Below are 27,210 nucleotides of genomic sequence, written 5' to 3' on the forward strand. Positions count from 1 at the left end.
CGGGGAAGCTTGGCGCCGGTGAGCAAGATGGCGGCGGCCGCGCTCCGTCTGTGGTGGCTCCTGGCGGTGGCGGCGGCCGGAGCTGAGGGAGGGCCCCGCACCCTGGTGCTGCTGGAGAACGGCAACCTGCGGGACACGCACTCGCTCTTCTTCCGCAGCCTGGCGGGTAGGGCTCGGGGAGGCGGCTGGGGCCCCCGCGCCGGGCTGAGGGAGGAGATCGGGGTTCCCTGGGGCTGAGGGGGGGCGGCTGGGGTCCCCTGGCCGGGCTGAGGGAGGGGACGGGGGGTGAGAGGGGTGTTTGGGGTCCCCTGGCCGGGCTGAGGGAGGGGACGGGGGGTGAGGGGGGTGTTTGGGGTCCCCTGGCCGGGCTGAGGGAGGGGACGGGGGGTGTTTGGGGTCCCCTGGCCGGGCTGAGGGAGGGGGACGGGGGGTGAGGGGGGTGTTTGGGGTCCTCTGGCCGGGCTGAGGGAGGGGACGGGGGGTGAGAGGGGTGTTTGGGGTCCCCTGGCCGGGCTGAGGGAGGGGACGGGGGGTGTTTGGGGTTCTCTGGCCGGGCTGAGGGAGGGGACGGGGGGTGAGGGGGATGTTTGGGGTCCCCTGGCCGGGCTGAGGGAGGGGACGGGGGGTGAGAGGGGTGTTTGGGGGTCCCCTGGCCGGGCTGAGGGAGGGGACGGGGGGTGAGGGGGGTGTTTGGGGTCCTCTGGCCGGGCTGAGGGAGGGGACGGGGGGTGAGAGGGGTGTTTGGGGTCCCCTGGCCGGGCTGAGGGAGGGGACAGGGGGTGTTTGGGGTTCTCTGGCCGGGCTGAGGGAGGGGACGGGGGGTGAGGGGGATGTTTGGGGTCCCCTGGCCGGGCTGAGGGAGGGGACGGGGGGTGAGAGGGGTGTTTGGGGTCCCCTGGCCGGGCTGAGGGAGGGGACGGGGGGTGAGGGGGGGTGTTTGGGGTCCTCTGGCCGGGCTGAGGGAGGGGACGGGGGGTGAGGGGGATGTTTGGGGTCCCCTGGCCGGGCTGAGGGAGGGGACGGGGGGTGTTTGGGGTTCTCTGGCCGGGCTGAGGGAGGGGACGGGGGGTGAGGGGGATGTTTGGGGTCCCCTGGCCGGGCTGAGGGAGGGGACGGGGGGTGAGAGGGGTGTTTGGGGTCCCCTGGCCGGGCTGAGGGAGGGGACGGGGGGTGAGGGGGGTGTTTGGGGTCCTCTGGCCGGGCTGAGGGAGGGGACGGGGGGTGAGAGGGGTGTTTGGGGTCCCCTGGCCGGGCTGAGGGAGGGGACGGGGGGTGTTTGGGGTTCTCTGGCCGGGCTGAGGGAGGGGACGGGGGGTGAGGGGGATGTTTGGGGTCCTCTGGCCGGGCTGAGGGAGGGGACGGGGGGTGAGAGGGGTGTTTGGGGTCCCCTGGCCGGGCTGAGGGAGGGGACGGGGGGTGAGGGGGGTGTTTGGGGTCCCCTGGCCGGGCTGAGGGAGGGGATGGGGGGTGTTTGGGGTCCCCTGGCCGGGCTGAGGGAGGGGATGGGGGGTGTTTGGGGTCCCCTGGCCGGGCTGAGGGAGGGGATGGGGGGTGTTTGGGGTCCCCTGGCCGGGCTGAGGGAGGGGACGGGGGGGTGAGGGGGGTGTTTGGGGTCCTCTGGCCGGGCTGAGGGAGGGGACGGGGGGTGAGGGGGATGTTTGGGGTCCCCTGGCCGGGCTGAGGGAGGGGACGGGGGGTGAGGGGGGTGTTTGGGGTCCCCTGGCCGGGCTGAGGGAGGGGATGGGGGGTGTTTGGGGTCCCCTGGCCGGGCTGAGGGAGGGGACGGGGGGTGAGGGGGGTGTTTGGGGTCCTCTGGCCGGGCTGAGGGAGGGGACGGGGGGGTGAGGGGGATGTTTGGGGTCCCCTGGCCGGGCTGAGGGAGGGGACGGGGGGTGAGGGGGGTGTTTGGGGTCCCCTGGCCGGGCTGAGGGAGGGGACGGGGGGTGAGAGGGGTGTTTGGGGTCCCCTGGCCGGGCTGAGGGAGGGGACGGGGGGTGAGAGGGGTGTTTGGGGTCCCCTGGCCGGGCTGAGGGAGGGGACGGGGGGTGAGAGGGGTGTTTGGGGTCCCCTGGCCGGGCTGAGGGAGGGGACGGGGGGTGAGGGGGGTGTTTGGGGTCCTCTGGCCGGGCTGAGGGAGGGGACGGGGGGTGAGAGGGGTGTTTGGGGTCCCCTGGCCGGGCTGAGGGAGGGGACAGGGGGTGTTTGGGGTTCTCTGGCCGGGCTGAGGGAGGGGACGGGGGGTGAGGGGGATGTTTGGGGTCCCCTGGCCGGGCTGAGGGAGGGGACGGGGGGTGAGAGGGGTGTTTGGGGTCCCCTGGCCGGGCTGAGGGAGGGGACGGGGGGTGAGGGGGGTGTTTGGGGTCCTCTGGCCGGGCTGAGGGAGGGGACGGGGGGTGAGAGGGGTGTTTGGGGTCCCCTGGCCGGGCTGAGGGAGGGGACGGGGGGTGTTTGGGGTCCCCTGGCCGGGCTGAGGGAGGGGACGGGGGGTGAGAGGGGTGTTTGGGGTCCCCTGGCCGGGCTGAGGGAGGGGATGGGGGGTGTTTGGGGTCCCCTGGCCGGGCTGAGGGAGGGGATGGGGGGTGTTTGGGGTCCCCTGGCCGGGCTGAGGGAGGGGATGGGGGGTGTTTGGGGTCCCCTGGCCGGGCTGAGGGAGGGGACGGGGGGTGAGGGGGGTGTTTGGGGTCCTCTGGCCGGGCTGAGGGAGGGGACGGGGGGTGAGGGGGATGTTTGGGGTCCCCTGGCCGGGCTGAGGGAGGGGACGGGGGGTGAGGGGGGTGTTTGGGGTCCCCTGGCCGGGCTGAGGGAGGGGATGGGGGGTGTTTGGGGTCCCCTGGCCGGGCTGAGGGAGGGGACGGGGGGTGAGGGGGGTGTTTGGGGTCCTCTGGCCGGGCTGAGGGAGGGGACGGGGGGTGAGGGGGATGTTTGGGGTCCCCTGGCCGGGCTGAGGGAGGGGACGGGGGGTGAGGGGGGTGTTTGGGGTCCCCTGGCCGGGCTGAGGGAGGGGACGGGGGGTGAGGGGGGTGTTTGGGGTCCCTTGGCCGGGCTGAGGGAGGGGACGGGGGGTGAGGGGGATGTTTGGGGTCCTCTGGCCGGGCTGAGGGAGGGGACGGGGGGTGAGGGGGATGTTTGGGGTCCCCTGGCCGGGCTGAGGGAGGGGACGGGGGGTGTTTGGGGTCCCCTGGCCGGGCTGAGGGAGGGGACGGGGGGTGTTTGGGGTCCACTGGCCGGGCTGAGGGAGGGGACGGGGGGTGAGGGGGATGTTTGGGGTCCCCTGGCCGGGCTGAGGGAGGGGACGGGGGGTGAGGGGGATGTTTGGGGTCCCCTGGCCGGGCTGAGGGAGGGGACGGGGGGTGTTTGGGGTCCCCTGGCCGGGCTGAGGGAGGGGACGGGGGGTGTTTGGGGTCCCCTGGCCGGGCTGAGGGAGGGGACGGGGGGTGAGGGGGATGTTTGGGGTCCCCTGGCCGGGCTGAGGGAGGGGACGGGGGGTGAGGGGGATGTTTGGGGTCCCCTGGCCGGGCTGAGGGAGGGAGCGGGGGGTGTTTGGGGTCCCCTGGCCGGGCTGAGGGAGGGGACGGGGGGTGTTTGGGGTCCCCTGGCCGGGCTGAGGGAGGAGATGGGGGTTGTTTCCCCGGCCATGCCTGTATTTTGGGTCCCCTGCAGTGTTGGTCCCCGCTTGACGGGTGTCAACGGGGCATCCTCGCAACAAAGAGGGTCTTCAGGGGCATATAAAACCAGGGCCCAAAGCCCCCGTGACGTTTTTTCTAAAACACTGCTGTTTATTGGGGAAATAAAACTCGGGAGCTTGATGCTGCTTTGCTGCTGCTGCACGTGTCAATTTTGTGAAACGCAAAAGTTGTCAATTTTGTTTTGCGTCTGCAGACAGGGGCTTCGATCTCACTTTCCGGACAGCGGATGATGCAGGCCTGTCCCTGATTAAATACGGAGAATTTCTGTATGACAACTTGATCATCTTCTCGCCATCCATAGAAGGTAAATACAGGAGGGGAAAACTCAAGCGCTTTTGAGTCTTGGTGGCATTTTTGGAAGGGGATTTCCAGCTGTTTTGTGAATTTTAATTAAATGTTGCGCTTTAGATGTTATCCTATGTGTTTTGTAGCAAACTGCGGATGCTTCTAGGCCTTTAACGGTGGTTCTTTCAGCCACGATAAAAATTATTTGGTGTTTTGCTGTGGTTTAGTTCTGCTGTGGTATTATTTCTGAGAACTAGTCATGAGTTTCTGGCGTGCGCTTTCAGATTTTGGTGGAAACATCAACGTGGAGACCATCACTGCTTTTATTGACGGCGGCGGCAGTGTCCTCGTTGCCGCCAGCTCCGACATCGGTAAGTACAAACGCTTGTCAGAGCAAATTAGCGCGTTTCAGCCGCTTCTTCTGACAGGCACCTGTGCTGCTTACTCTCTGCAATGAGCAAATAGTTCGTTCATCCTTCTCTGAGATCCTGCAACAGAAATGCTGCGAAAAAATAGTTTCTTGTTGTGAACCTCAAGGTTTGTACTGTAAGGAAATGGGTGATAAATAGCCCTTTTGGGGTTTTTTTTACATTTTGAATGGGTATTTAGCTGGGAGAGGTTGTGTTGCTTCTCGGGGTTTGGCTTGTAAAGTGTCACACATGTGACTCTAAGCTGAATTTACTTTTTATTTTGAGTCCTGAGACTGGCGTCACGTCCCGAACGCTCTGCGTAACGGAGAATCCCTTCTGTCCTTCCAGGCGACCCGCTGCGAGAGCTGGGCAGTGAGTGTGGGATCGAGTTTGACGAGGAAAGGACAGCTGTCATCGACCATCACAACTATGATATATCCGACCCCGGACAGGTAAACGGGCTTGCCTGCGTGTTTTGGGGTTTTTTTTAATGAAAACTTAGCTCTAAAGGTTTGGGGATGAATCTTCTGTCCTTGTTTTCCCTTTTTTTTTTTCTTCCATCCATTCTCCGTTTTCTCAGCTTCCTCCCAAGAAAGTCACAAACAGTTCTGCTTGACAGCATGACATAACGCTACAAAGCTGTGCTCATTCGCGTTCTTTGCCCTCAAATCCATCTTCCTGAATTTCCCAGGTTTGATCTTTCCACCGCCCTGAGCGATTTCAAACTGCCACCGTGTCTCAGGCAGTCACACCACGATTAATGGGGGGTTTGAACCGCTCTGGGGCGGGGGGTGGATTTCGCCTGCGGGTGAAGCGCGTCAGGCGCTGAGTGCGACGCTTTGGGTGTGGGAAGGGGGATTTTCAATCCCAGAGATCCGTATAGAAACATACACGTTTCTATAATTTTTTGCCCCAGTGTCATACAATACTTTAAAATTAAAACCTATATAAAGGTCTGTACTTGATATACTCTGCTGATTTTTTATTTAAATTTAACTAAATTTAAGCAGTACATGGATGTTGTCCTACTGTAAGGATGAAAGTTGCTAAATATGGGGGAGTAAAATACTGTAGGTATTGCTAGCTTTATCAAAAGGTGGTTTCTATTTCCTTATCTATCGGTATTAATTTAATTAAACAAAAAAATGCTGGTTTTCTACTTTGTAATTGAATGGTAACGTTTATCCAACAGCCGCTCAGTTTTAATTGTCTGTAAAAACAAAGTTAACTTTCAGATAACAAGAGAAGCTGTTGCTTGTCGTCAGAACCTAGCAAACATCAACCCACCCGCGCAGCGCATTCACGCCCGTCTCTCTCGTTTCCCCCCAGCACACGCTCATAGTTGCAGACGCTGAAAATCTCCTGAAGGCCCCCACCATCGTGGGGAGAGCGGCGCTGAACCCCATCCTTTTCCGAGGAGTCGGGTAAGCGAGCTGCGGTGCGGGAAGGGAGGCGGGGTGGCTCTTGTTGGGGAAGTAACGCAAAAAATACCGGTGTAGCTGTGAGTTAAGCATAGGGTTAGGCGGCTGTGACTCTCAACAGGAGCAATCGCTCTTGATTTCAGATAACGATAAAAAGAAAATCTCCAAAGCAGCTTAGTTGTTGACTTAGCAACATTTCTTAATCTAAATTAGCGAAGCTTGGCTATGTATCCTGGGGAAATACTTCATTTCTTGGTGCGTGCGGTTGTCTTGCTGCATCCCAAGGGCGAGGAGGTTCGCGCGGTTGAGTCGGCGGCTGCACGTTCCTCTGGGTGTGGGGGGGCCCGGGGGGGTCTTTGTGCTGCTCACTGTCCCTCTCCCTGCAAGGATGGTGGCTGACCCCGACAACCCGCTGGTGCTGGATATCCTGACCGGCTCCTCTACCTCTTACTCCTTCTTCCCAGATAAGCCCATTACCCAGGTACGCTCGGTTACTTTTTCTCCTCTCTGGGCTGTACTTCTACGATTAAGTCCCTCAAATTTCAGCAACTTGGGGAAAAATCCTCGAGCGTTTAATCTCCCGATTGATTTTTTTGAAAGTGTCAGGCTGTCGTCTGCTTTCCGACATTGCCCTGGGAATCTTCCTCTTTGCTTTCTTTTGGTGGGAAAACATCCGGCCCGAGGGGTGCTTTGGAAGAAAGGCCGACCTCGATCAAACCTGTCTCCTGGTTTCTTTCCCCTCGGAGAGGGCAGAAGCTGCGAATCCCATTACTGGTTATTCTGAGCTTCTTGGCTTCTACTTCACTGGGGACTGTCCTAGCTACAGTCAGGCTCTTCCACCCCGCAGCAAACCGGAGATGAACTGTCCTTCAATCATCCCTAAATGGACTAAACACTCTCCTAAATGCGTTCCTTTTCAGTACCCGCACGCGGTCGGGAAGAACACCCTTCTGATCGCGGGACTCCAAGCCCGGAACAACGCCCGCGTTGTTTTCAGTGGCTCCTTGGATTTCTTTAGCGACGCCTTCTTCAATTCCGCCGTGCAGAAAGCTACCCCTGGCTCCAAGAGGTACGTTGGCTTCCTGGCATCCCTGGCTGAGGAATATTCGGGGAGCTGTTTGGTCAAGAAAGTCCTGGGAAACAGGCAAAAAATATCCGTGTTACAGGAAACAGCAGAAAGCTTGAATTAAATCGGGGGTGATGCGTTCCTTTGGCCTTGCGGAGCAAAGCGCTTTGGGAAGCAATTCCCTCCTCTAACCCCGGCTAGCTTTTTGTTGCTTTCACATCTCTTAATGGTTTGGGTTTTGGCATGCAGTGGATTTTTTCGGCGTGGCTGCCGTGGTTTCTCAGCCTTCCTTCGTCCGTAGGTACTCGCAGACGGGTAATTACGAGTTGGCTGTTGCCTTGTCGCGCTGGGTGTTCAAGGAGGAGGGAGTGCTGCGCGTCGGAGCGGTGTCCCACCACCGCGTGGGGGAACTTGCGCCTCCCAATGCCTACACCGTCACCGATCTCGTGGTAAGGCCGCCCGCTTGGAGCCTGCGGTGCGGGCAGGAGGGGACGTGGGAGCACCTTTGGAAAAGGAATTTGGGAGAATTTGAACTCGGAATGGGTCGAGGTTCGTTTTCAGGCATCGCTCGCTAACTTCACGCGTTGCGGGTTCCTTCCAGGAGTACAGCATTGTAATCGAAAAGCTTTCTGACGGCAAGTGGGTCCCCTTCGACGGAGACGATATTCAGCTGGAGTTCGTCCGCATCGATCCCTTCGTGCGGACCTTCCTGAAGAGGAACGGTAGGTTTCCCTCGCCGCCCCGGCCCCGCCTGGGGGGTGTTTTCACCGCTCGGCTTCCGCAGCTGCTCGCGTCACCTGAACGTCGCCGCTGTCTCTTTCTCAGGCGGCAAATACAGCGTGCGGTTCAAGCTGCCGGACGTCTACGGAGTGTTCCAGTTCAAAGTGGATTATAACCGGCTGGGTTATACCCACCTCTACTCCTCCACCCAGGTAAGCGCGGCGGGAATTCATCGCCCGCGAGGGAAGGGCGGCCGGGCTGCCAGGCTCACGGGGCCGCTCTCTCCCCTCCCAGGTGTCCGTGCGTCCCCTCCAGCACACGCAGTACGAACGTTTCATCCCCTCGGCGTACCCGTACTACGCCGGCGCCTTCTCCATGATGGTTGGACTCTTCATGTTCAGCATCGTCTTTCTGCACATGAAGGAGAAGGAGAAATCCGACTGAGCTCCCTGCGGGAGGAAGAGCCTTTTCCCCGGTGCCAGGCAGGGACGGGCAGCGCTCGGGACCCTCGTTTGTAAGCGGGTGAGGACTGGTGGGTGCCAGACGCGCTGTGGATTTGCGTTTGGTCTTTTTATTTGTACACGTGGGGGGACGAATAGGAAAGAAAATGAAATTTTGGGGGGAAATCTGTCGCCGAAGCGTCTGCCAGCTTGGGACCGCGACGCCGCTGGTGGTGTTCCTCGATGAGTACGTGGTGTTTGTCTCGCCCCGCCGTTGGAATGGTTTTGATTCGAGATTAACTCCTTTTCAAAATAAAGTCTCGTTCCTCTTGTCCTGAGTCGAAGCGAAGTGAATTTGCCATGTGGGGCTTTCAGCTGTGTCCCCGGACTTGTGGGTGGCGCTTGAGGGACGCGTCCCCCCCTCACCCTCGCCAGCTCGGGGTGTTCCGCGGGGTGGGCTGCGAGGGAACAGTCGGACGGCGCCGAGGCGGGAGCACGCCGAGAGGCAAAAGGGGGGAGTCTGGGGCACGCGGAGGGGCTTGGGGCACCCCCAAAAGCACACCGCGTGTCCCTGGAGGCACGCCAAGGAGTACGGGGCACCCCAAAAAGCAATCGGGTGGGTGCAGGGTCACCACTAAGGGCTCACCGAGGGCCTTGGAGCACCCCAAAATGCACACTGAGGGATCTGGGGAGGAAAAAGCAGGCAAAAGATGCGATCTCAAAAAAAACACAAATGGGGTGAAGCGGAGGAGCCGAAGGAGTGGCAGAGGTGAGGGGTGGAGCGGGCGGCTTTTGGGGTGCTCTGGGGCTGGTTTGGGGTGCAAGAGGGGGAGACGGCACTGGGGGTTTCCTCCGTCCCTGCCTGGAGGGCTGCGAGGTCAGAGGTGCTGATGAATACAGGGGCTGAATAAGGGGAGGGGGACTGCGGGGGCAGCGCTTGGGGCGCAGGGACCCCCCCCCAGGGGCGCAGGGACCCCCCCAGGGGCGCAGGGACCCCCCCCAGGGGCGCAGGGACCTCCCCGCCGCAGGGAGAGGGGGGCGCCCCCCTCCCGCCAGGCGCCCTCTGATTGGTCGAGCGCCCCTGATTGACGGCCGGCCCCTGACCCGGCGGGGCGGGCGCTTTGCGACGGCGGCGCTTGACGGCGGCGGCACTTGGCGGCGGCGGGGCCGGTGGCGGAGGCGGCGGGTCGGCCATGCTGCTCACCGTGTTCTGCCTGCGCCGCGACCGCAGCGAGCTCACCTTCTCCCTCCAGGTGGACGCCGACTTCGAACTGCAAAACTTCCGGGCTCTCTGCGAGCTGGAGTCCGGTATCCCGGCGGCCGAGAGCCAGGTCAGGCCCTGCCCGCCGACGGGCCCCCGCTGAGGACCGGCGGAGGGCCCGGTCGTTACCCCCCCACACACCCCCGGGGTTGGGGTCCCCCGGGCTGGGAACGGCTGCATCGTTCCCCCCTCCCCGCAGGGTCTGTGTCCCCCCTTGAGCCCCCGGGGCCTCCGCCCCGCCGGATCCCGGAGTTTGGGGGTTATGTGTGTGTGGGGGGGGGTCCTTCCCCGCGCCGACCTTTCGGTTTTGGGGAGAAACGCGTCCTTTTTCCCCCCAAATCCTCCTCTTCCCCTCGGGAGAGGGCTCCGGGTCCCCGATGACTCGATGTCTTACAGGGGTCCCTCCGGGAAAGGCTCGGTCTCCTCCCGCGGTGGAGCTGAAAAGGAGAAAAAAAATGGGTTTTTTTGTTGAGTTTTCAGAGGAATTTGGGATTTGACTGAGGAAGAATTTGGAGCGAGAGGGCTCAGAGAGCGGGGAAGGTGCTGGCCCGTGGTCTCCTCAGACCCCGACGAACGAGGCTGTAATGTTCAGGAAAGAGCTTATTTCTATCAAATTCCACCTGGGGCGGAAAGGGCAGATTGAGGTTTTTCCCCTCTTTTTTTCTTAGAGGTGCGGGAAGGGCGCGTCCACCTGTTTTCCCCCAGCGAAGATCCCCCTCCGGCCCAAATTCGGGGCTCGCTTGTCACGAGCGTGCCAAAACACGAGGCAGGCTGTGGTGTGGGGGCGGCTCTTGTTCCTCTGTCCGTCCGTCTGGGCTTTACTCGCTCTTTTGGGTTTAGTCCCGCTTGGTTTTTTGCAGTTTCGACCCGTTTATCAGCGGGACGACGCGTTGCTGGACGGGGCGACGTCAGCTCCTTTTCTCGGGGCGCCGGCCACGCCTGGCAGAGTTTGCGGAGTTTTGCGGCGATGGCTTTTGCTTCCCGAGCCTTTTCCGAGTCTAAATTAATAAAGTATTTTTCCAGTCGAGCGAATATTAGTCAGTGATGGAAAAGCTGCCGAACCGGCAGCCCTTGAGGTGGACGTGTTCCCTCGCCGAGCGGGTTCCCGACGCTTCACCCACGGCGTTCCGCTTTAGCTCTGCCTTCGGCGAGCCTTTTATTTTGGGATGAGAGGTTGGTTTTCAGAGGGAAGCGGTCTCCAAAACAGGGCCAGAAAATCAAGGTGAGGTGGATTTTCCTTTAGGGGAAAAACTCTTGATTTTTGGTAGAAAGCGAGAAGCCACCTGGTATAAAGGTTCCCATCTGCTACCCTCGGGCAAACCCCCCCGTGTCTGTGTCGCAGCCACCAGCGAGGCACCCAAATTCGTGGCCGGTAACGGGGACAACCTCTACATGAGGGACTCTGCGAGCGCTCAGTGGCTTCGATATCTCCAGGCGCGTGGAGCGTAAACTCCTCGTCAGCTTTGTCCCCCTTGCGTCAGGGCGACCCACCAGCTCTGGGCCTGTTTTAGGATAAAGAGGGGTCACGGACTTTTCTGTTTGTGTTTTGCCTGGAGTTCCCTTCTTTTGCAATTAAACCGCTGTGGAGTTTTGTGATTTTGTCGGTCGCAGGTAACAGGGATCAGCGCTGTGCGTTTTGTAGCCACCTCTGCTTCCCTTCTGCTCACCCATCTGCCATTTACGCATCATCGTGCTTCTTTTATTTTAATGTTTTCTAGCCACATATTTATTGTTCCTTTCTCTGCTGTTTCTGCCCAGTGTTTGTGAAGTGTTTTGAGGACCTTCAGTGGGGAGAAAGATATAAAAATAGAAGTTACCAGTGAAGCAGCTGGTTGTGTAGAAGGATTTTGCGGGCTCAAACCACCCTCCACAAACAGGCAGAATTACATTTACCAAACTGGGTGGTTTGCTGCCGTTCTTTACTGCTATTTTTCCATAACCAAGGCACACATTGCATTAAAGGTGTCACGTTGGCACGAAAGAGAGGGTGAATTTAATAGTGAGGGTTGCACGGGGCGGAGTAAACCACAGCTGTGTGTGGAGGAAGCTTAATCCCAGTCTTATTCTCTGCTGTTTTGTGAAATTAATTCCGGGTGCCGCAGCTTGGGGCGGAGGTGTGCAGGGGGCTGCGAGGTTTCCGAAGGATGGCTGCAGTCACGGCATGAGATAACGGGGACAGCTGCTGTCAGGCTGTGGTGATAAGAGGAGCTGGGTGAGGAGAGGGGAAATAATTCGTCTCCCTGCGGTTTCCTCCTCACGTCGAGGCAGCGGCTTTTCTGGAGAGGGGACGGGGAGGCTCTCGGTAGAACCACGTTTTTCTGGCAGCACCGTTATTTCCTTCGTTTCGCTTTCTTTACGCGCTGTGCATCTCCTGTCCTCGGCTGTGCGTGGCCGCGCACAGGAAGACTTAACGGGTTCTGAGTTTGGATTGATTTATGGTCGCTGGTGGTATCTAGCACTCTTGATTGGGGTTCCTTATCCCATAAGGAGGTTCTACCCTACGGCATCGTGCAAAATCCAACCATTGTGCGGTGTCGGTGCCTGCAGCCCTGCCCAGGTCACCTCCAGAAGAGCCCGTGTCCGCTACCTGGCCGGTGTACAAGCTCACTTAGAAAAATATGCTACAAACCAGATAATCAAAACGCAGCAAAACTACATCAGTTTGTTTTAACAGCAGAGCGGAATGGGGCAAAAGCGTATTAAGCCGTGCTGCTAATGGATGTAGAGTGAGTGCCGGGCGCTTAATCCATTGTCTGAGGTGTTAAGGCTGAACACTCGTAAATCCAATCCCAGCCATACGACAGAGGTAAAACCTCACTTAAACTGATTAACTTGTCTCTTCCAGAGTGTCTGCGCAGGGAAACTGCCATTTGAGATTTGCGTGTGCAGCTGGGATTTATTACAAGCTTGCTTTCTCCGCGGGCAGGGGCGTTACTAAGTCAGGCCAGGCGGGACGCGTCCGGTAATGTGGGAGGATGTGCTGGGACTCTTCCCATCACAAGCTAACCTTAATTATGTCAGTAATGTCTTGCAAACCATCGGAGTAGAGGCTGCGTGCCTTAACAGGGCTTACAAACGGACCCGTGTTTGCTTTGGAAGGGACCCAGTCTGGTGCAATACCGCTGAGGCTGTGAAGTGTGTCGTTAATGAGAAGGTAGGAAGCTCGTGCTTGTTTCTAATTGTGTGTGTTTCTCTAATTCCGATGGCTCTGATTGCTGTCGTACGTGGTTCTTACTATTTTTGCTTTTTCCATCTTGTCTTTGGCACCACGCTTAGAGTGCGTTAGTGGGATTCTGGGTAATATTTCTGAGTTGCTGGAGTAAAGCAGTGAAAGTCTGTAGCGTCTTCCAGACCTTAAGACGCGTAGTAATTTTTTTTTTTTTTGGATCTGCTACTTGCGATAGCATCGGGTAGAGCCGTAGCCCATCCAGGCAAGGACTGCGAAAGCTTCTCCCACGCAGCTCTGCTAGTCCTGACCTGTGGCAAACCTGTTGTTGCTGAACCCGCCTTTTCCAGACCCAGAGAGATGTGGGTCTTGCTAAACAAGGTGGTAAACGTGAAATTTGATCGTATGCCTGACGGGTTTAGGCTGAGTTCTCCGGTGCTTCTTGCTTTGGACTCCTGCCGGGGTAGGAGGCTGTTGAGCCAATCCGCCTAGTCTCGTTGCGCTCCGGTGAAGGCACAGAATACCGTTTCTGGGAACTTTTGTTCCCGTAAAGCACATCTTTATTTTATTTTTCTTGCTTCCCTGTAATTTAGGACATCTGTAGGTATTACAGACCTAATGTTAACAGAAATGTTCCCCTGGTGATTATTCATTTTTATCTCAACATGTTTTTGTGTTTAATCTGCGGACCCCTTGTTAAGTCAGATTATCATAATAGAAAATGATGTGACTTTGTGTTTTATAGTCAAAAGAAGTTAATTCCCTGCCATGGACTGACTGCAGTCTCGGGAGTGGTGTCTTTGGGTGCTGAAACTTTGAGTCTGGTTAGACTTACATCACTGAAGTAAACTGGAAATCACTGAGCTAATCATTGAGGTCCCTGTAAAACTGGTTATTCTGGGGAACCGTGTTGTGGGAAAAGGCAGAGATCATAGATATTAAGACTGGATCATCCACGGATCAATCCTGATCGACGTTGCCTGCACGTATGCAGTCGGTCCTTGGTCAATAGGTGCTGACTTGGGGGGAGATAACACTGTAGAAGATGGCCGTGACTTGTGTAATCACAGAGACTGGATTTTGGAAATGTGTGGCAAACAGCCCTGGTGCAAGGCTTTCTTTCTGTAAAAACCTTGGCCTCTAATTAAGAGAGACCAGCCCTTCTCTGAGACGCTGGGTTTCGAGAAACCACTGCCGGGTTTCGGTAAGACCAACTCTGTGTCGTTGTCCAACCACTTACTTATTGAGGTCTTTCCGTGCCTGAGGTAGAGGTGCTTTGGCAGGGCCTGCCCACGCCTGTGGTGAGAATTGCACACCTTCCCTTCTGAAGCTTGAGATGGGTCCAGGGGATTTACCGGAATGCTTTCCTAACAAAATAAAAATTAAAAAAGGCACGATGATGTCCGCTTTGTCCTGCGTGGTGTTTTTCATTGCACTCTCTCCCTGAACAGATAGTCTATGCGGAGCGGCCTCTAACTGACAACAACAGATCTTTGGCTTCTTATGGCTTGAAAGACGGGGACGTGGTGATTTTGCGACAAAAAGAGACGGTAGAGCCACGGCCCTCCATCCGTTTCCCAGGTGAGAAAGGTTTTGTGCTAACTTTTGCTCTGAGCATCCAAAGATCTCCATGTTTATCAAACACTGACTCCATCTCATGTCATTCTCCTTTAGTACCTTGCTAGGCGAAATATTTAGGAAAGAGGGTGGCTAGGGATGAGGTGGGGTGCTTTTAAAATTGGCTAACGGGCTTGTTATTTAATGGGGGTTTTTTATTCTAAGGAAGCGAATACCATTTTACTGTTCTTTTGGGGAAGTACAGAGAAATCGAGGAAGGTAACTGCTTCGGAACAGCAGTTTTTATAAATGGTATGTGGTCGGTGCGGCTCAGACACATTAAAAGCCTGTTGCGATGTGCGCTCTGAATCTGTACTGTGACAAATAGCCAGAGAAGCCGCATCTTGACAAGCCCAGATATGCAATCGTGCATACCTGTGAAAGACTCCTCAGATAACGTCTGAGTGGAGCCCTGCTCCTCTGTCCTGTCTTCTGCAGCGATTCCTAATCCCTGTCATAAAATGTCACTGGAAAAGAAGGTACCGCTGGCTGAGAAGGACGTGGGAGCGTTTCTTGAGGTCCTCGTCCTCCTGCCTCAGCTGGAGGATTGGTACCTGCAATGCAGGTCTGCAGAGATGTTACTTTCCCCCCTGCCCCCCCGTGTTTTTTTTAATCCGAGAGATTCAGAAGTGATTTAGAGACATTGGGTTTAGCCTTGCGATCCCTCCGTGTGATATTCACATTCGTGAAGCTGGAAATAACTAGTTTGTGATTCAGTAAGTGCATTTCAGGAATAAAAAAATGGGGCAGATCGAAGGCTAGACCAGTTACATAAATACATGCTAGCATTCCTAACCCAGTAACCTGAGTATGTGGCCGTGCTTCCGACACGAATTGCTGTTCGCAGAATTGGGTCTAATACCATAGCATTAAGGGCGGCTCATCCTTCCTGCAGTTCTTCCACTGCGTTTTTTCAAGCAGAATTGTAAATGTGAAACGCTGACACACCTGACCTCTTTTCCCTCAAGGTCTGCCGAGGATAGACTTCAGCAGCATCGCGGTTCCTGGGACATCGACTCAGCAGCATCAACCACCAGCACAGCGTCTTCGCCCGTCGCCTCCTGATGCACCTTCATTCCCTCAGGGTTTGGACAATCCGGCGCTGCTACGGGAGATGTTGCTTGCGAATCCCCATGAGCTGTCCCTGCTGAAGGAGCGCAATCCGCCTTTGGCGGAGGCATTGCTCAGCGGAGACCTCGGTAAGTTGGGTTTTTAATCTGCAGGAGGTGGTTTTAAATCTGTTTGAGCTCAGTTCTAATAAAAGCAGCCGCAGGTTTTTAACTAGCTGGGATGTTTGCTGCCGACTCATTGATGGTGCTGATAAAAGGTGGCAGTTGGGACTACTGAAGGCAGAGTTCCTCTCCTTCTAACAAGAGCATTTCTGGCAAGTTGGGCATATTTCTCCTGCTTGGTGTCTTTAGTAACCTCTGTCCCCTACTTTGAAATACCAGATGCACAGATAAGTTGAGTTTCTGTGAACACAAGTGGCTCAGCTCCCAATTTTTATGCTAAGACTCCCTGAATGCACGTTTTCCAGTAATGGTGTTGCGTTTGCTGCATCCCAGAGCCCATTGAGACCTCAACAGAGAGCAGTACACTATAAAACCAACTCTGTCCATAATGGTTAGCTGCTATGGCAGTGGATGTCAGAAAGGTAGGGGGGAAGGAACAAGTAAATGGTGTCTTTAGGGAGCTTTTCCAATAGGAATAGTCATAAATGTTTAAGTTTCTGTTAATCCTGGAAGTGTTCACGTAGTTTGAGCACAGTTGAAGCCTAGTACCTTGTCCTTCACTTCCTCTGCAGGTGAGTAGCTGATGTTGGTCCCTCATTCTTCATGTGCTGAAAGCTTTGAACTCTAGTGTCCTTTCAGTATGAAAACAGAGTGGTGTTTTGGGCATCAGAAGATATGCTTCTAAACCTCTATAAGGCGTTAGTTAGGAAATAAATCCTGTTGAGTCTGGGGAAATGAATGAAGAGGAGGAGTTTCTAGCAGGAGACTTTTTTCCACTTTCAAGGTTACATCCTAGCGATTTCTGTCTGTCAAAGGAAACTAGAAGGGAACTTGCATGGATATTATCAGCATATTTCATTTTTTAATTCTGACTTTAGTTCATATCCAGAGTTAAAACCGCGTCCTTTGCGCTCTCAAGCTTCTTCACACTTCTTGCAAGCGCTGTGTCTGTAGCACAGGAGTTTTTCCCATCACCTTGAGCAGATGTGCTGCTCTTGGCATAGAAAACGAGAGGTTAAGCCCAAGACACCCAGAACTGGCTCATCTGCTGATCTGTCTTGTCTTGTTGTGCACGTTAAATTTTGAATCAGATGTGCATTTTTAGTCCCAAATTGCCACAGTGGGCTGTCTGAAGGAAGTGGGGTTTGATCTGGTTATGCTCTCATCATTCTGTACTGCTACTATCAGTATTTGGGCACAGATCCAGTTCAGCTCTGGCTCTGATGCCCAAATATACACATAGATATGTGCCGTGGGCCTGCGCTGGATGCACCACAAGCGCTTTAGAAGGCACCTGCTATACAGAAGCCTAATTTAAAAAAAAAAAAAAAAAAAAAAAACCCAAACCAACAAACAAGAAAACATACCAAATGCCTTCCTGAACATATAACAGCCTTTGAGCCAGAGAACTTCTTCATAGGAGTTGCATTTCTGGAAGCAAACCTACAACCTTCTGTGTTTACAGAACTTAATTTATTGCCAAGTCCTTTTGGGAACATACGTGATCACATCCAAGTAGTAAAAAAATAGCCAGGGGCCATCCAAAAAGTGGGGTTTTAAAATCTGTGTCCTTAAAATGTGCGGCTAGAGTTTGTGAAGCAGGTGTCCTGCCTAGGACCTCTTGGTTTTGGTGGTAGGCATTCAGCTTTAGGGATTATAATGTGTTCGCCTATGTGGCTTGGGTTTAAAGTAAGTTTTGTTGTTAGCCTTTTTATGTCTTACAATTTTGTGTTTGGTCTTTGCTGGATCTACAGACTTATTTCACCGGGGATTGCTGAGTGTAAAACGTGATAGATTTTGCGAGCTGTTCTTGTAGATGGGCCATCTTACCGAGAGCTATGAAATCTCGCTTCTATCTCTGTCTGAAGCTTTTTCAAAATGCACGTGCACTCAAGCTTCTCACTTGAATTGTGCAAGTTCTGTAGCCCTGATTTCTGCTTCGGGTCTCATTTATCTGCTGGTTTTGCAGCTGTTGGTTTTTTTTTTAATATTGTGTAGGCAATTCTTGCTGCAATAGAAGAATGAATTCCTGTTTTAATGGCAGCTCTTTGTTTTAAATATTGTTGTCTTCATGTTTTTTTCCATTTTTCTTCTGTATAAAAATGTATGTGCAAGGAAATTGAGTTTGATTGCGCTGAGTTTGGGTAGCAGGCACAAGGAGAAGGAGCTCTGCCCAGTTGCTTTTCATCTCAGCGGGTTCCCAAGTTTGCCACCGATCCTTTGAGGTCCATCCGTGCTGCCTTCATCTGAAGCCTTTTGTGCCTGCGCTGCGGAGTCTACCCCTGAGTGCATGCTGGCATAAAAAGAAGAGTTTGCTGTGCCAGAACTTGATTTGTAAGAGTAATTTCCAGTAAAAAGCATTTCTCTCTCTCCTTGTTACTGCAGAGAAATTCACCAGGGTGTTGCTGGAGCAACAGCAGGACCGAGCCCGGCGGGAGCAGGAGAGGATCCGACTCTATTCAGCTGACCCTTTTGATCTCGAGGCACAGGCCAAGATAGAAGAAGACATAAGGTAGCAAACCAAAGTCGCCTGCAGGCTTTGGAGGGTCTTCACGGCGCTTTTTTCCGCCGGGTACTTCCATCCATGGTGCTTTTTCTGTGGGGGACGCAAGGAGAGTGCTTAGATCCTGCCTTAAGATGCCTGCAGGGCAATGCTCTGAGCCACCTTTGCACATGGGAAGGTTGGGAATTGGGGACGTGTAGGCACACCCCATCCTTTAGATGCATCCAGCTGAGCCCAGATCATGAGGTGGCAGCACCACTGTCCGTGTGTGTGATGTCCCAGAGCTGTCTAAGCTGGTCCACTCTGAAACAAGGGCAGTTGTGGAAAGCACTTAGCTGAGGTCCTCTTGAGAGGTGGCACTTTGGTGCCTCGGGCATGTTTTAAACTGGAGAGCTGGGCCTGTGTTAGTCTCTAAGCTGAGCTCTCTGCACAGCAACATAGCAATGTGGCATCATTTCTCCCAGCTGCCTTCAAGATTTGGTTTTGTGTACTGCTGATTGTTTTGTCTCTCTGGCTGATTCCAGACTCTGAACATCACTGCTGTCAGAAGAGATGTTCTGTAGAAATATGTTCTGCTCATCAGTGCTCGCTCCCTCTTGCTGTCTTCCAAACGTAATTGCATTGGGCTGAGGCTTGATTTCTTAAATTGAGTGATAAATCCTTGAGTCAGAGCATGACTGATTTTCCCCCCCCCCCCCAATAAAGAAATGTTTTTGTGATACAGGCTCACAGTTGGTCATAAGCAAAATTCATTTGTCATAAGGGTCATTCTTGCGTTACAACTGACAAGGTGTTGGTGCAGGATAAATGCTTAGCTTAGCAATGCAGAAAAATACACTTTTCTAGGTAGCAAAACATTGCTTGGAGGCACAGGAACGCTTTCCTTCTTCCATAGATGAGGGGGCAGATAAAGGTGATGTGCCCAAGGCTGTGCAGCTGTTAGGGAACAGTTTGGGCATCTAGCAGTCTCCGTTTAGTTTCTCTGAACTCCATGCTTAAATAGATGCGCTCTGCCCAAGATGGACTGGAAGCTGTTGCAAGCATCGTATTTTTTGAGACACACCTCTATCCTTCAAGTGGAGAGTGTCAAACACAGAGAAAACAGAAAAAATGGATTTGACAAGAAAACAAACTGAAGATTAACCACTGTATATCTGATTTAAGGTTAAATAATAAAAGACAGGACAATGTGTGGCTCTTTGTTTCGAGAGTGTATGAAGCGGGACAGACTGGCAATAGGGTACTTTAGCTCCCAGGCAAGCCAGGTCTTGGATGCCGTTAGATGTTTTCCTTCCCCACCAAGAAACCACGTCTACCCATCTCATTGTAGGGGAAGGCTGGCACAGTACAGAAGATGGGTAAAAGAGGAGCTTGGGGTTTTTCTCCTTCCGCTACTGAGGAGGAAAAAGGAAATGGCATCACAATTGGAAGCCCTTTTCCCTTTTTGGTAGATAAAGCTATTTCAGATGCAGTCGCTACGGATACCCCTCACTTCCAAGATTACTGTAGGGGCTGTGATGGGCTTCTTGAGGAGCGTTTCTTCTGTAGGCTTGAATTTGCAGCGAGGGCTTGTGCTCGTGGTGGTGTTCTCGCTGCGGTTTTGCTCACCTCCCTCCCTTCCTATGCCTGGAAAAGGAAAGATACCAGCGAAACGCTGGAGGATTTTAATGTTCAGCTGCTGTGTGGGATTCCAGCATTGTAGCTACTGGCAACATCATCGTGTGCCCTCAGCACTTTATTTTAGAGTGACAAATACGCAGGTTTTTCTCTCACAGGTTCTTCAGGTTAACTCTGTTGCAAACAGAGGGCATCAGGTGCTGTCACATGAGTTAGGCAAGGTGTTGGAAGGAGCAGTCTTCATGGCTGCTGGGGAGCGACTTGGTGTCTCTGGATTAAGCCAAGATCATTATTAGCAATCCCCTTGCTAAGAAGTCTATGTTTAGCTAACGCAGCAGTCTTTGTTGTGGTTTAAACATGCTGTTTGTAAGGTGAGATGTAGCGGGTGGGATTACCAGATCTGCTTGTAAATCGGAGGGATGCTTATAAGGTCTGGCTGATGGAAGGTCTGATTTTTCTCTCTCTTCTCCATTAAATTCAGGCAACAAAACATTGAAGAAAATATGACGATAGCAATGGAAGAGGCCCCTGAGAGTTTTGGGCAGGTGGTGATGCTGTATATTAACTGCAAAGTCAATGGACATCCAGTGAAAGCCTTTGTTGACTCAGGTGAATTGCTCCCATTTTCATCTCTTTTTCCGCACTCTCCTTTCCCTCACTGAGGGAGACAGTAAACATTCCAGAAGTTTTGCCCCAAAATTCCGTAATAAAGCACTGCATTACAAGATTCTGAAGCACCTAATTAAAACCTGAGAGCAGCCTGGGCATTGTTTAAGGCGAGCAGAGCAAATTGTTGCGAGAAGCAGCACGCATGAGTGCTTGAACGCCCCATATCAAGGCTCCTGTGAGAATTTCTGGGGCTCCCATGCCAGAAAGGTCACTGCCACATGTGTGTCTTATCTCATTTTACAGATGGGGGGATTTTGCATGCCTTTAATGCTGTGCTTCCCATCTGCAGCCTTAAAGGGGAAGTACTTGGGCTTATTCCAGCTCTACAGTAATACGTACTTTACTGTCAGCACTGATCTGTCTGTATACAGTCAATTCAGTGCAGTGGGATTCACAGGAACCCTTTATGCCCTAATGCAGTTGCTGATGCAGGCAGTGTGGTTTCCCGGCTGCTGAGTGCAAGATCTTAAGCCCTTCCAGGAAAGAATTTTAATTTGTGATGAGCTGTCAGGATTTAACACCAATGCTGTTGCTGGTAGGTGCCCAGATGACCATCATGAGCCAAGCTTGTGCTGAAAGGTGCAACATAATGAGGCTGGTAGATCGGCGATGGGCTGGCATTGCTAAAGGTGTAGGGACGCAGAAAATAATTGGCAGAGTGCACTTAGGTAAGTACCGGCATTCTTCTTGGGGCAGCTTTAGAATCATAGAATCACAGAATCGTTCAGGTTGGAAAAGACCTTTAAGACATCAAGTCCAACTGTCAACCTAACCCTGCTAAGTCCACCACTAAACCATGTCCCGAAGTGCCTCATCCACATGTCTTTTAAAAACCTCCAGGGATGGTGACTCCACCACCTCCCTGGGCAGTCCGTTCCAGTGTCTGACAACCCTTTCAGTGAAGAATTTTTTCCTAATATCCAGTCTAAACCTCCCCTGGCGCAACTTGCGGCCATTTCCTCTCGTTCTATTGCTAGTTACATGGGAGACCAGCACCCACCTCTCTACAACCCCCTTTCAGGTAGTTGTAGAGAGCGATAAGGTCTCCCCTGAGTCTCCTCCAAGCTAAACCACCCCAGCTCTCAACCGTTCCTTATAAGGCTTGTGCTCAGTTTGACTGCATTTCCCGCAATCTTGGCTCCGAGGAGTATCTGGTTTAATGCTATAATTGTTAGAAGCTCCTGCAGAGTAAAATGAAAGTGCATATACAATATGTTTGTTTGTCTCGGGCACAGTAGTGTGGCTTCTGTCTCATTTAATGGGGTTTTTAATGGAATTACCTTAACACTTTTAGGTGAGGGAGTCCTCAGCTCAGAGGATGTGTTCACTCTGGGTGCAAAAAACAAGGCTAAAGTGAAATAGCAGGATCTTTCCTGTTTGGGGTGGGACTCTTGGGCAGTATAAGTTACTTAGGAAGGGTTCCAGTACAGTGGAGTGTTTCGTATTCCTTTGGGAAGAGAAGGCTATCTGTGCTCTTGTGCAGGTTTTCTGGATGAGAGAAGATTGTTCTTGTTGTCTGAAAAATCAATTCTTTTCACTGTTGTTTCTTCTTAGGCTTGTGCTCTAATGAGCTGTACGCAGCTCCTCTAGCTTGGAGGGTTAGATAAGCAGTTAAGTACTTAAGTAGGCTGTAGAGCAGGTCAGCTTTTAAAATAATTAACTACCTGAGACCGAAGCAGGCCTAATAGTCCCTGGGGCTTGCACAAGGCTAGAATTTCTGTGACCAAATCGGTACGTCAGAGCTCGGGTTTCAGATTTACCCAGCAGGTTTGTGCAGACCTTTCCGAGGATGTGGAAGAGCAGAAAGTAGATTTGTTGTGCTGTAGCGTTGCGAGTGGTAACTTCTCTCCCTTGCGTTTCAGCTCAGGTCCAGATTGAAGGGGATTTCCTGGCATGCTCCTTCTCAATCCTTGAAGAGCAGCCCATGGACATGCTTCTAGGACTGGATATGCTGAAGAGGCATCAGGTATCTTTTGAAACAGTTACTGGCTCTTCCAAGTTAAGTGCGAAGTGCAACATAAATGCCATGCCTGTGAATTTAATAAGATTTTTCTGGGGAGAGTTGATAGCGGATTATCTTCCAGCTAGTTATGAAAGAAGTACGTACACTACATACATCATGGATAGCTGTAGCTAGGAGTCTGGCTGCTCCCTGAAGTTTCTTGCTCTCATCAAAGATGCTGAGAGCTTTCCAACTGAATGACTTATTACAAATCAAGTCATACGGAGCCCTTTGCTTATAGCTGGTGCTCTTGGCCCGCTTTGCTTAGCTGCTATGAGCTGTTCCCACTGGAAATGGATTGTTTAACCTTGTTTCTCCTTCTTCTCCGGGAATTGACTGGCTCTTAGGCAGGCCCCTGACGTCTTGCTGCTCTTTCACAGTGTTCGATTGATCTCAAGAAGAATGTACTAGTGATCGGCACGACTGGCTCGCAGACCACTTTCCTCCCGGAGGGCGAGCTCCCAGAGTGTGCCCGACTGGCTTACGGGGCCGGGCGGGAAGATGTGCGGCCGGAGGAGATTGCAGACCAGGAACTAGCAGAAGCAATACAGAAGTCCGTAGAGGAAGCAGGTACCAGGAGGAGCCCAGTTGAGATATTAATCTGCATAGTTTTCTGGCTGTGTATGAGGATGTCTGTCAGCAGTCCTCCTTCTCAGCTCCTAGGAGATACAGTCTAATGCAGCATCAGCAAGTAAATGGTGGAGAGGAAGGGGCTTTATTCTTGCTTGCAGCCTCTAACCGCACTTCTCTCTTCCTTTCTGTACACCAAAATGCGTCTGCATGAAGGCATTTGGGGGCGCTTGCTGTTTAATTTGTGCTCTCCTTGCAATTTCCTACCCGCTCTGGTTTCTTGGGCTTCGAAGGTGTGGAGATAAATGGCTGTCTGGCACTCGTTCACCTGAGTCGAGTTGTAGTGCCTAGTCAGGGACACGGTTCAGTTGTGTGATATTTTAGCAGCCTCGTGTAAGGACAGCTTTGTGGGGGCTTCCGCAAATCCTGTTCTTAATAGCTGCAGCATATAAAAATAGAGGAGCTGTAGCAGTAAGTACAAATCTCTGGATAAAAGTTCATGACAATTTTTAGAAATAGTACTATTTCAGCATTTTTTCCTTAGAATGGTGCTTGTGCCCTTGGAAGGTGAATTGCTTCTCTTCCTGAAGATTGCCGTTGCTCCAAATTTGAAAAGCAGCAGCTGAATTCACATTCTAATGTATATCATGAGCCTTAAATGTGGTCTGCAAAGAGAATTTTCACCCTCCCCATAGTTTTGTTCCCTGTGCCTCTAGAATCCATAAGCTGCACAAATGCAGCTGACTGGGCTATGGAAGATTTTGGTAGCTGCAAAATTTAGTTAAGTGGAGATGCCAAAATAGCTCAACGCTGAGCTATAAGCCAAGCTGTCTGAAACTCTGATTTTCTGTTTAATTCCTCCCTTAACTTCAGCATATGCTTTTGACTAAAGGAAAGCTTCATTATTTTCTTCCCCACTATTACAGTGAAGCTGTGAATACCTCGCAAAGTGTATTCCATAGGCCTTTTCCAAAACTTTTAAAGATAACATTTTATATGCAAGTGTTTTATAGAGACTTTTGAGTTTTACTACTAAGTTTTCCTCTGAAAGCATGCAGTAATATTCTGCTTCCCACACACATGCAAAACTCTTCGCTGGGTCATGTTTAAGCTAATAAAGTTGATTTCTTCAACATTTTTATTGCTAATTTTTTAAGACTCTAGCATGCCCATATTTAAAATTGAAGTGCGATAACCAGATTTAACCATATATATATATATATAACCAGTTGTAATGTGCTGAAGTTTTTCTTTAACACTTCCCAATTGCTGCTTGATAGTCCAAAGAGTAAGCAGTGACTTTCTTGCAAATAACGAAGTTGTTTACATTAAGGGGAGCACGGGACTGCACTTACTGGTCCCTTTGACCAATTTTCTTCCATTCTAAGAATATAAGTTTTCCACAGATGTAAAAACCTCGAGAGGAAGGCCTGGCTTTAATGCATCAGCAAGAAACGGTTTACATGTTTGACTTTTAAAGCCAAATTTGAATGCTTATTGACTTAAGTTGCAGCAGGTAGAGAGAAACACAAACATAGATTTGACCAGATTTGACCTTGCCTCTGTCAGGTTTTGACATAACTAAAGGTCAGACTCGGTAGCTTGGGCTCATGTGTCTTCACATAACCTGGCAGAGAAAATGTGCAGATGTAAATATTAGTCCTTCTCCTGTTAAAACTTTGAGCCTGATGAAGCCTGGGTTGGTTTTTGCAGTATCTCTCCATTTTGGATGAGACTGTGCAGACATCATAGTTGGTTGGACTTAGTTCTCTGCTGAAAGGGTCAAATAAAAGGCAAACCTTGGCCCAAAATCTATGAGTCTTTACAATAAAAGTATTTTAGTTGAGTCCTTTAAAATGGAAAGTGCCTAAAATGACTTAAATCAAAGCTGCTTATGTACCAATACAGTTCTAGAGACCACATGGCTTTGTTCAGACTGATCAGCAGTCAACTGTTTTCCATTGATGCTGAGCCCTAGAGGAATGTAAAAGATTTATGAGAATAGGAAATCCATTTTGTGTATTCACTGAATTCTTGTAGAACACCCGTGCACAAAACTAAGGTAGGTCTTGTTTAGATTGACTGTGTGCAAGTCTTAGACATATTACAAGCCTCTGGTTCACAGGCTGTATCCTAAGATGTCAGAATATTAATGTATACCCTCTTCCTCTCTTCCAAAACTATTAGCTGCTGCTAGATGGTACCAGGAAAACCAAGTGAAAGAACAGGAGACTGGAGAGGGAGAGAACATAATGCAGGACCAAGGAAGCTCAGCTCCTCGCAAGGCCTGTGTTCTTTCATAACAGCTTGAATTTTTGCTTCCTTCTGGTAGAAGGTACAACAGAAATCACTGCGTACATCTGTAGGCTATTAAAGTTCTCATTTTGAATGCACCTGGATTATTCTTGAGCTTTATTTAATCCCCTGAAGCCCACTTTAGCAAGCCTCATGATTTCTGTCAGCTGACTTGCTGGTGTTTCAACACCTACAGCAAGGCAGCTGAGGTGGTAGTGGAGTCCTGGTATGTTTTACTGTAATCTAGATCCTCCACCTCTGCTTCGTTTATGCCTGCGAGCTTGCTCTTTTGTGCCAATATGCTGTGTTTTCCCCATCACCACCATTGGTAACAATTCTGTGCTTACGGAGGATTTACAAAACTGGCAGCAAAACTACAGTTGCTTTAGGAGGGAGTATATTCAGGTAGCTTACCCCATATACAGCTTTTCATCCAGACAGCCTCGATACAAGAAAGGCACTGCTACCACATATGCAACTCAGGCTTTTTCTAATATAGAGGGGAATTTATCCCTGATGGTGCACTTTGTGCAGAAGAGTTTGTTCCGGGTGTTAGCTGGATCGATATCCTTGATGGGGCTAGAATTCAGCTCCTGTAGATACCCCAGGAGGAGGATGACAGTGGGTCTTGGAAGGATGACGCTGGGGAGTGTTTGGCAGAATACCAGCTACTTCTGCTGTCTAAATGACTGCAAATCCCTGATGTGTTTCACTGATCAGGCCCTTATTACCGATCCACTGAGTCAAAAGACAGTTCTGCTTCCTCTCTAAAGGATTGGCTTGGGAGCAGAGACCGTGAACGTAATCCTACCATGTAGAAACAGAAAAAGATCCCTCCGGTTTTCATCCGTATCCTGTGTCACAAGCCTCTTTGCCACCCTTACGAAAGACGAGCAGTCTGAAAATCTGCAAGATAATTCTGGCTTTTTAATACTCCAGTGTCGCCAAGTTGTTGTAGCTGCATTAAGACCAGATGTGCCGCCAACGGAAGGGATCGCTCTGTGCAACGGCTGCTGTATTTTATACCAAAGTGTATTGATCAGAGGTGCGGTATCGCAGCATGTAGCGCACCATTTTTATTTAATGTAAAATAAAAGAAACAAGTAGCTGAGGTGAAAAAGGCAGATTTCTTCCGTGGTGTGGAACTTAAAAGGAAATCCTGGCTGTACATGTGAGCATGCTTAGCTGTCCCCTAGTACACCTGGGTATCTGTAAAAAGAGAAAGACTGAAGGTAAAACAGTGGTCTGTGTTTAAAACCACTGAGTTTGGAGGCTTTTGGGAAGGGAAAGGGAACTAATGCAACAAATCACGCAGCACAAAATCTGGGTCGGCGTTTGGATATCTGACACTGGACAGAGTGGGGCTTTAATGGAAGAACAGGCGCTCTTACAGCAAAGGTCATGTTTGTGATTTAATGAGAGCATGAGAGCTGATATGTTAGCAAGATCAGACTATTAGCAAGATAAGTTCACTTATTTAATCTCTCCTGATAATGAGACCCAGTGTTTGGTGCTACTGACGGAGATCTGCAATTCATCCGTTCTCCACGTGGAGAAGGAAACAGTGAGCTGGGTTTTACTTCTGGCTGTCTCTTCCTTTGCTTTGCTCTTCCTGGCCTTGGGCAACAGTTCCTTTTGGGGATTTCTGCCTTTCACCCTAGGATCTTTACGCTTCCCTTTTGCAGCAAGCTGATGTTTGCTCGCCTTCTCCTCCGTGTGATGCCGCTAGCCATCGCAAGGCAATAGCTGCTGGGAGCACAGTCCAAGAATTGTGATGCCCTCTTAATTCTCATTTCCCTGCAACATGGCTCCTGAATATCTTCAGCTGTACGGAGAACAAACTAGTACAGTGCTAGACACGTGCCTTATGCTGCATGTGTTTTAGTAGTATCACCCACGGACCACTCTGCAGCGTAGATAGTACAGAACAGCCTTTAAAATTGTTCTCCAGCAGAGTTATTTTTGACTTGACGTAACGAATTTCCCAGGCAGAACTCCTTCTGGAAGGCAGCAAACGTGAGGAGCTCCTGCTGCTCGTATGCTGTCTTAATGGACAGTCGGGAGGGAAGCTGCGAGGTCGCAGGACTATAACCATGCATGTGGTGTGCTCTGAATGCTAACACAAGTTTGGTGTGTTTGTTTCCTAATCCAAACAGAACGTCAGAAGCCTTGATGCATGTAGTGTGTGTTTACTGCAGCTGGAGTGGGCCACAGACCAGGTATTTATAGCCATTGGTTTGTAAGTTTTCG

General features: G+C 51.9%; 2 protein-coding genes across 2 annotated transcripts; both read left to right on the forward strand.

Moving 5' to 3' along the window:
- The first annotated feature begins 27 nt into the window (after nucleotides 1-27).
- DDOST (dolichyl-diphosphooligosaccharide--protein glycosyltransferase non-catalytic subunit) lies at nucleotides 28-8,348 on the forward strand. Its single transcript, XM_059830036.1, has 11 exons — nucleotides 28-166; nucleotides 3,880-3,990; nucleotides 4,256-4,342; nucleotides 4,730-4,833; nucleotides 5,711-5,805; nucleotides 6,190-6,283; nucleotides 6,723-6,871; nucleotides 7,170-7,317; nucleotides 7,470-7,590; nucleotides 7,694-7,800; nucleotides 7,883-8,348. Exons 1-11 carry the CDS (start codon nucleotides 28-30, stop codon nucleotides 8,030-8,032), a joined length of 1,305 nt encoding a protein of 434 aa, XP_059686019.1. The 3' UTR covers nucleotides 8,033-8,348.
- An 873-nt stretch (nucleotides 8,349-9,221) lies between these two features.
- DDI2 (DNA damage inducible 1 homolog 2) lies at nucleotides 9,222-27,133 on the forward strand. Its single transcript, XM_059829827.1, has 9 exons — nucleotides 9,222-9,359; nucleotides 13,907-14,036; nucleotides 15,041-15,271; nucleotides 17,690-17,816; nucleotides 19,906-20,033; nucleotides 20,633-20,761; nucleotides 21,956-22,059; nucleotides 22,476-22,665; nucleotides 27,117-27,133. Exons 1-9 carry the CDS (start codon nucleotides 9,222-9,224, stop codon nucleotides 27,131-27,133), a joined length of 1,194 nt encoding a protein of 397 aa, XP_059685810.1.
- Nucleotides 27,134-27,210: the final 77 nt, after the last annotated feature.

The sequence above is a fragment of the Gavia stellata genome, chromosome 27 (assembly GCF_030936135.1).
Source record: "Gavia stellata isolate bGavSte3 chromosome 27, bGavSte3.hap2, whole genome shotgun sequence".
Classification (NCBI taxonomy): domain Eukaryota; kingdom Metazoa; phylum Chordata; class Aves; order Gaviiformes; family Gaviidae; genus Gavia; species Gavia stellata.

Coding starts and splice junctions, on each gene's coding strand:
- DDOST (XM_059830036.1), top strand. CDS start 28: ATGGCGGCGGCCGCGCTCCGTCTGTGGTGGCTCCTGGCGGTGGCGGCG. Junction 3,991..4,255: donor CTTCTCGCCATCCATAGAAG/GTAAATACAGGA, acceptor GTGCGCTTTCAG/ATTTTGGTGGAAACATCAAC. Junction 7,591..7,693: donor GACCTTCCTGAAGAGGAACG/GTAGGTTTCCCT, acceptor TCTCTTTCTCAG/GCGGCAAATACAGCGTGCGG.
- DDI2 (XM_059829827.1), top strand. CDS start 9,222: ATGCTGCTCACCGTGTTCTGCCTGCGCCGCGACCGCAGCGAGCTCACC. Junction 14,037..15,040: donor GCCCTCCATCCGTTTCCCAG/GTGAGAAAGGTT, acceptor TTTTCCCTCAAG/GTCTGCCGAGGATAGACTTC. Junction 17,817..19,905: donor AAGATAGAAGAAGACATAAG/GTAGCAAACCAA, acceptor CATTAAATTCAG/GCAACAAAACATTGAAGAAA.